This window comes from Pristiophorus japonicus, chromosome 12 (genome assembly GCF_044704955.1).
Source record: "Pristiophorus japonicus isolate sPriJap1 chromosome 12, sPriJap1.hap1, whole genome shotgun sequence".
In the NCBI taxonomy this organism is placed as follows: domain Eukaryota; kingdom Metazoa; phylum Chordata; class Chondrichthyes; family Pristiophoridae; genus Pristiophorus; species Pristiophorus japonicus.
Genome location: NC_091988.1, coordinates 199,631,795 through 199,640,475, shown reverse-complemented (window position 1 = coordinate 199,640,475; position 8,681 = coordinate 199,631,795). Strand labels below are relative to the sequence as shown.

The 8,681-nt window shown below is 46.6% G+C and overlaps 1 protein-coding gene across 1 annotated transcript in view; it reads right to left on the bottom strand.

Moving 5' to 3' along the window:
* Positions 1 to 1,304: 1,304 nt before the first annotated feature.
* chmp4ba (charged multivesicular body protein 4Ba) overlaps positions 1,305 to 8,681 on the bottom strand; it is a 33,197-nt gene continuing 25,820 nt past the window's right edge. The window contains exons 2-5 of the mRNA XM_070895130.1: positions 7,090 to 7,267; positions 4,905 to 5,019; positions 4,099 to 4,225; positions 1,305 to 2,745 (exon numbers count right to left, since the gene is read on the bottom strand). Of these exons, the coding sequence (XP_070751231.1) occupies positions 2,681 to 2,745; positions 4,099 to 4,225; positions 4,905 to 5,019; positions 7,090 to 7,267 (485 nt within the window). The 3' untranslated portion in view covers positions 1,305 to 2,680. The remainder of the gene's footprint in view (positions 2,746 to 4,098; positions 4,226 to 4,904; positions 5,020 to 7,089; positions 7,268 to 8,681) is intronic.

Here is an 8,681-nt window from a genome sequence, read left to right as displayed (position 1 = left end):
CATAGGGCTCCTCGAGCCTGCCCGGCCATTTAATAAGATCATGGCTGATCTGATCATGGACTCAGCTCCATTTCCCTGCCCGCTCCCCATAGCCCTTCACTCCCTTATTGCTCAAAAATCTGTCTATCGCCACGTTAAATATATTCAATGACCCAGCCTCCACAGCTCTCTGGAGGCAGAGAATTCCATAGATTTACAACCCTCAGAAAAAAAACCCATCAGTTTTAAATGGGCAGCCCCTTATTCTAAGACTATGTCCCCTAATTTTAGTTTCCCCCATGAGTGGAAATATCCTCTCTGCATCCATCTTGTCCTTTCCCCTAGCCTGCTTCTTGCTCAAGAGTAACCCACCTCACTACTTCTACATCCCTCACTATGTAGATCCAACCCATTCTTAAGTCACTGAGCAGATGCACTGAAGGCACTTCAGAACTTGCCTACAAAATCGCTTTGGGTCTTGTTTATATAGAATGTACAGCACAGAAACAGGCCATTCGGCCCAACAGGTCTATGCCGGTGTTTATGCTTCACACGAGACTCCACCCACCATGCTTCACCTCACCCTATCAACATATCCTTCGATTCCTTTCTACCTCGTGTGTTTAGCCAGCTTCCCCTTAAATGCATCTGCACTATTTACCTCAACCATTTCCTGTGGCAGTGTGTTCCACATTCTCACCACTCTCTGGGTAAAGAAGTTTCTCCTGAATTCCCCATTGGATTTATTAGTGACTGGTTATCTTATATTTATGGCCCCTAGTTTCAGTCTCCCCCACAGGTGGAAACATCATCTCTACATTTACCCCATCAAACTATTTCAGAATCTTAAAAGACCTCAATCAGTGCACCCCTCAGCCTTCTCTTCTCTAGAGAAAATTACCTGCAAAATCGCTTTGTCAATGAGATAATGACCAGAATGGTTTTTTTGGAGAGATAAATATTGCCCAGGGCACAGGGGAGAACTCACCTGTTGTTCTTCAAAATAGTGCTATTTTTACACCCACACACAAGGGCAGACAGGACCTTGGTTTAATGCCTTACCCAAAAGATGACACTGCCAACAGCACTGGGAGTGTCAGCCCAGGTTTTGTGCTCCAATCTCTGGAGTGGGACTTGAACCCACAACCTGCTGACTCAGGTGAGAGTACCCACTGCGCCACGGCTGGCATTGGGAAGACAGCTGATACAGCTAGAAACCTCCGTCTGCCGACTGCTCCTACGGGATGTAATGGCACGGTAAGGTCCGAGTGATGCCGATTCAGGTATTTCCACTGGCAGCTTTCACACCTCTGGTTGGAGACAAGTTGTTACATTAAAAGGAACTTTTATTTTTTTCTTTAACATATTTACAGCAGGTTTAAGTAGGATTAGGTTGTTTTCGCAGAGGATTGAGGAGTCCCATCGTGCCAGGGTCGTGCTGTGTACAGCCTGTGTTCGGGGAGGGAGGGATGCAGCATCTAGCGAAAGCAGCACGTAGAAGTATTTTATAGGCTTCCGTGTAAATCACATGGCATAGGAAAGGAAATGTTCTGTAATTGCACCCAGTGAGGAGAATAAATGCAAACTGTAGTTCCATCCCCCTCACCGACATCCAGAACTTTAAAAAAAAACAAAGTTACCTAATTGTACCCCCCAAAACACAGATTAAAAATGCAAGTTTTGTTTTAATCAGCAGAGGCACTGGGTGAGCAATCAGATTCAGTAAATGACTGGTCTATACTTGATTAAAATACACTTCTAAACAGCTGATATTTTGTGGGGAAAGAAAATAATTTATAAGCTTTATAAATAAAGAGCCTCTCTTGCAGGCAAACAGAGATAATGGATTTTTTTTTAAAAAGTTTGTCGATGATCAAGAACTTTTTTTAAAGAATGAATCAAAAGGGAAGAGGAAATCAAGTCAACTATAGGCGTAATATTCAAAGAGTTGCTCAATTAAACAAACAGTCATGGACATGCTACAGGAATTCAGTCACTTGCAAACACCAATCTGCACTGCTCTATTTCCTAAATGTACAGAGGACTTTATATAACAAATGGCAGTGCAATGTGGGTCCACTGATGAGAGAGAAAAAGAAAAAGAAAAAGAGAAAGAGAAAGAGAAAGAGAAAGAGAAAGAGAAAGAGAAAGAGAAAGAGAAAGAGAAAGAGAAAGAGAAAGAGAAAGAGAAAGGAGAAAGAGAAAGGAGAAAGAGAAAGGAGAGAGAGAAAGGAGAGAGAGAAAGAAAGAGAGAGAAAGAAAGAGAGAGAAAGAAAGAGAGAGAAAGAAAGAGAAAGAGAAAGAGAAAAAGAGAAAGAGAAAAAGGAGAGAGAGAAAGAGAGAGAAAGAGAAAGAGAAAAAAGAGAAAGAGAAAAAAAGAGAAAAAGAAAAAAAAAGAGAAAGAAAGCGCTGTACCGACGCCACGGACTTGAAGCTTGTCGTCATCCGCATGAATGAAGATCCAATACCAGCTGGGACGAAAGTGCCAAAGAGTTTTTTTTATCCTCTCTCTGCTGCTCCTCCTGTACAGCGTACTGTAATGCCACATTGCACACACATCCCCTTCCCTCTCCCCTCCCCTCCTCCCCTCCCCCAAAATGCATTCCGGGCAGCCATTCAGAAATTCACTCTGCTCGCATAACAAAAACACCCACAACTGCGGCGTGTGGCAAGTCCGTGCTTTACAAGGTGGCAATCGCTTTCAATTGGCAGATGCCCAATTTTCCAGGTCCCGCATATCATCATCTTCCTCTTCCTTCTTCATGGCTGTTGAAGGTGAAAACAAACAGCAGGGTGAAAAGGAAGCTCATCCCATTTAACGCACAATTCCAATCCTCATTTGCCTCCAAGGCGGCAAAGATTAAAGTACACAAGCAGACAGAGGGGGGAAAACGACACAAATGTGCGCACTGGCAGGAGGATCGGTAACCAGAGGACACAGATTTAAGGCCATTGGCAAAAGATCCAGGAGGAGAGATGAAGAAAATTTAAATAAATAAATAAATGCAGCTACTTAGATCTGGAACGCGCTGCCTGAAAGGGCAGTGGGAGCAGATTCAATCGTAACTTTCAAAAGGAAGTTGGATAAATATTTGAAGGAGAAAACTGAAGGGCTACGGGGAAAGTGAGATGAATCGAAAAGCTCTTTCAAAGAGCTGGCATAGGCACGATGGGCCGAATAGCCTCCTTCTGTGCAGTAAGATTCAATCTTCTATTGCACAGCAGAGTCTAGTGAGTATCATGGTTGGATAATCGGACATCCAGTACACACAGTTTATTCGCCGTAATGCACAGAAACAGCCCCTCAGGCCAGTTATTAAGTTGACATGCCACAAGTTGATATGTGGAAAAACTAGATTTTACCATTCTGCATTGAAATGATTAGTTATGAGGGTTCACTGTAGTACATTTACTGACTTCAATACAGGCAAATGTACTACCTGCCCCTTAGAGATCACAAGAGCTGTGAAAATTAGTGTCCGGGTTGTGCAAAGGGGGCAGAAAGATTTTGACGAGACATAGATCTTGCGGAATAAAAGGAGTGAACCCATTGCCAACTGGATTTTTATAAAAGGCTGCATTTAGTGACACCACAAGTCCTGGCCAGAATGATGATGATTGGGTAAATCCCTTGCCAATCACCCCTGGAGACCGCACTGCTGGAAGAGACTGGGATTTATTTTACGCACATCATTTGTATTGTGTGACTGGAAAAATAATCCTGCTATTATCGGGAGACTTTGCTGTAGTTTCGGTCATGAGCTCCGTTTGCGGTAGTTCGTAGAGACTCCGTAGACCGTTTGCTGTAATTCCTGCTATATGTCTCACTCTGCCTCCAACTCATTTCCTGGCCCAGTGGTATCAATACTCACTTTGTTTATAAAATGAAGAGCACTCAGTCATCCACAATATGAAATGGAAATTAGTGAGGACCAGCCCCTTCTGAACGCCCCCCCCCCCTCACCCTTTGTAGTGAAGGAGGAAGTGATGACATTGATAGCAGTGGGGCAAAGAAACACAGGCTGTTCATTTTTCTTAGAAAATTGAATTTTGCATTTTTTTTCCCGTCGGAACTAATCTGGTCACAAAGGATGTGGTTTATCCTGGAGTACCTCCTACCTGGCCTGGCTGGAAGGGAGGTAGAAGGGACGTTGGGAAGCGGCACATTCTCAGCTCCTCCAATTTCCAGTAGGTTTTTGTCGAGCTCTTCTTGTTCCAGCTCTTCCAACTCAGCCATGAGCTCATCCTGCAGAGAGGCACAAGAGGCAGTTTAATCCCTTGTCACAAAGCTAAAGACACCCAAAACCAAACGTTTACAGAAGGAGCATCGTGCCAAGCTCAGAAGCTGCTTAGCTTTCTACATTGTACTCTTCACTGAGGTTGGGTGCTAGGGGGGAGAGCAAATCCTCCTCTTCATTTTACCATCAGCATAAAAAGGAATCGCCTCCCACTCCCCACCCAGGTCTCGGGTACAGTGCGAGACATGCAACTATCGTGTGCATATGTCCCTCACAATCATACATTGGGAAGGGAATCAAGGGATATGGGGATCAGCTGGAAAAGTGGAGTTGAGGTCGCTGATCAGCCATGATCTTATTGAATGGCGGAGCAGGCTCGAGGGGCCACGTGGCCTACCCCTGCTCCTATTTCTTATGTTAACGGGGAAACATCACGAGATGTTTTACTGCAGCAAAATCTGGGCCATGATCCGATTCATTCAGCTCATTCCAGACAACGGCAGCCACCGTTCCTCACGCAAAACTTATCGGCCCCTTCACAACAGCCCCCTTTCAAAGCACATAAAACTGATAGTCCGCAAGTTCAAACTAATCTCCTGACTGTGTCCGAATGGGTACACGCAATCAGTAGCCCCTTTGACACCACATCAGGTTCTCAGTCACTTTAGTGCTTGAAGCAACACTTACCTCATCGAAATCTTCACCAAACCCAACTGGCTTGGAAATTGCGTCAGAGATTTCCTGTGCCAATTCCTGCTGCTCAGTGATGTCTTGCATCAGATCATCGACTTTATCAATGTCCCTTAAAAACAAAAAACAACACATCGTGATCCCACTGCATCATCTCAACAGCACAATCCAAGTATCTTTTTTTTTTTCTAGCCTGGGTAACCTTAGGAATACTGGTTCTGCCAGTTCACTAGACATTTGTTTCAGCAGCGAGTTACAGTGATCAGGAATGCACTGCCTGAAAGGGTGCTGGAAGCAGATTTTATAGTAACATTCAAAAACGACTGGATAAATACGCGAAGGGGAAACATTTTCAGGACTAAGGGGGAAGTGCAGGGGGGAGTGGGACTAATGGGATCGCTCTTTCAAAGAGCCGGCACAGGCACGATGGGCCGAATGGCCTCCTTCTGTGCTGTGTCATTCAATTATTCTGTTTTGAGTCCAGCAGGCATCACCTCATGATCACCGTGTTTATTAGCAACCAACCATACAACTGAGACACAAGTTAAAGAGGTATGCGGGGTTGTGGAGGGGGAAAAGGTGGGAAAAATGAGTTGTTTAAAAGCGGATTTTCAAGTTGTGGGAGTGTTCAACCTTGGCTGATCTGCAAGTCGGTGGGTGCTGATTTAGCTGATGGTGGTCCAAGGGGCACTGCAATTACTCTCAGCAATCCTGGGCTGGGCAAAGGGGGAAAATCAGCTCAGGCCATCACTCCTGATGGCTGGAAACTGTACATGGGTATAGTGAATAGTATTTCCAGCACAGAAACAGGCCATTCGGCCCAGCAAGTCTGTGCCAGTGTTTATGCTCCATTCGAGCCTCTTTCCACCTTTCTCCATCTATAACCCCATCAACATACCCTTCTAGTCCCTTCTCCCTCGTGTGCATCTGCCTTGCGCCTGCATACAGGCATTTCAGCAGGACTCATAGGACAGTGAGAGGATTGGTGATTCTGGCCGAATTGCTCCCCTGCCTTGTGCCAAGGCTGCCCCTCTATAGCCCAGTGAGTAACTGGATTAGCACCACCCTGGACTGTGCAATCGGATTAGATGGTTCCAGTTTGCGCCTGGTGATTTGGGCGGAGGGCAGGCACACCGAGCGCTGTAATTGGTCTCCGGATCCCTGGGCGGGGAAGGGATCTCTGCGCATTTCGCCGCCCGGTGACACTTGCCGCCAAACCGCGTGTTCAGGTGCCATTGGGCATCTGGCTTGGCTGCAACACGCCCCACGGTAAAATGGCCCGCCGACACTCCCTGCCTAGGGAAGGGCATCCATTATTGGTGGGTGTAAATGGTAGCCCAGTGCGAATCAGCGCTTCGGGGTAGAAAAATATAAGGGAAAAATACACGCGGAGGTTCGTGATGGGCAACAAAACAGTAAATATTTATACAAACAGCAGCACTCGAGGAACCGGTTTCCCAGTGACAAGACCCACCGATGTGATTCGCCAATGGCACTGCAGCTCAATAAGGAGGGAAAGTTAATTCCATTACTGTTCCTCCTGACATAGCAAACGGCTCTCACTCTGGAAGGACCAGATGAGCCGGATGTGCAGCAGTGCTGCAACGCAAGGCGGCAAGCTGCTCAAATAGAAGCAGCAACAGTACCACGTACAAGGAGAATACAATTTGCGCACAGCAAGCTCCCACAAACAGCAATGTGATAACGAGCATATAATCTGTTTCAGAGACGTTGATTGAGGGATAAATATTGGCTTACCAGGACACCGGGGATAACTCCACCTGCTCCTCTTCAAAATAGTGGCCATGTGATCTTTTACATCCACTGGAGGGGGCAGGCGGAGCCTCGGTTTAAGGTCTCATCCGAATCACGGCACCTCCGACAGCGCAGCACTCCCTCAGCACTTCACTGGGAGTGTCAGCCTAGATTTTTGTGCTCAAGTCTCTGGAGTGGGACTTGAACCCACAACCTTCTGACTCGGAGGTGAGAGACTGCTGCCCACTGAGCCAAGGAGATTTTGGTGGGGCAAGTTAGGTGTTCTACAAATCAATTGTTGCATTTCCCCCCCCCCTCCTGATGGGGTGGGGGCTGGGACAAGGAGCGGGTTCTACATATTTGATTCGATCCTGGGTCCCTGCGGCTATAATACAGGTTAAGACAAGACAGGTGTTGATGCTCTTACATGTTCTCGTGAGCAGCTTTCATGGCCTTGGCAGCGAAGCCCATGTTCTTGAGTACTTCAGTGTTGGTGTTTGCGTTCTCCAGCGCCTCTCTCTGGAATTCAATGGTGGACAGCGTGCCATCGATCTGTGCCAGCTGCTTCTCGTACCTCTTCTTGCGCTTCAGAGCCTGCAACGCAGCTAGACAACAGGAGAAACAAGTGAGCACCTTCCCCTTCCAAACACACTCCACACATTCAAAGTAAAACTGATCCTGAGAAACTAGTCGGACTGGAGGCCAAAATACCAGAAATTAGAGTATTAGAGTTAGAGCTCCAGTAGTTTAGTCTTTATTTCCCAGCAATATTCAAGGTTTAGAAAATAAAAATCTCAGTAGAAATAGGGATTTGGGCGGGGGGAGGAAAGAGAATAAAAAGAATTATGCGGATAATGAAAAGCTGTATTCAGTATTCAACCTCAATGTGTCAGTGAGAACGTGTAAGAGGTGAAAGTATTCGACTGGGCAAAAGCAGAAAATAAGGGCTTTTGAAAAGCCTGATGCATCATTTGTGGTTCCAATCCAGGTAAATTAAATCATGGCCCGGTTTTTACCGTGGGAAAGAACAGAAAAACAAACACTGTCGTTATTACCCCGTTGGAGTTGACCGCAACTTCAGGATGTAGCACATGCAGATCTAAACGGGGAAATCCTGAAGTTGGTCAGTCATTCACTGCTCCAACACTGGCAGCGGTGCCCCCCCCACCCCCCAATCACCACCTGTGCCCCCCCACCTGTACCCCCCCACCCACCACCTGTGCCCCCCCCACCCCCCAATCACCACCTGTGCCCCCCCCACCCCCCAATCACCACCTGTGCCCCCCCCACCCCCCCAATCACCACCTGTGCCCCCCCACCCCCCAATCACCACCTGTGCCCCCCCACCCCCCAATCACCACCTGTGCCCCCCACCCCCCAATCACCACCTGTGCCCCCCACCCCCCAATCACCACCTGTGCCCCCCCCACCCCCCAATCACCACCTGTGCCCCCACCTCCCCACCACAACAGCCGGCAATCAGTGAAATCATTGAAACTGATGAAAACTTGGGCTTTTTCGCGGTAATGTCGCTGTTAAATACCCCATTAAATGTTCGGCCTTGTTGAAGAAAGGTGTAACTGGGGAATTAACAGCGTATTGACCGCTAAACAAAGGTTACGGCCCTGTAAAACTAATTTTAATTTTGTAGAGTGTCAAATGTCACTGATAAAAATTAGAGTTTTAAGAAATTAAATTTGTTTTATATATTGTTTTGAAAAGTTTGTTGATTATTTATTTCAGGCTCTACCGTATCCCCGAGTGAGAGCCCCAATCTTTGTTTTGCTCTCTAACATTTGTTAAAAAGTCAGAATAAAAGCAGGTTCTTATTTCTTGCTTCTCATTACAACACAGTGACTACACTCCAAAAGTACTTCATTGGCTGCAAAGCGCTTCGAGACATCCGGTGGCTGTGAAAGGCGCTGTATCTCAGGATTGTGCAATGCGATTGGCTGCTTAGACAGCTTGCACTCGGGGATTCCCACTACACTGCACGGAAATCACCGACACATCGAAAAA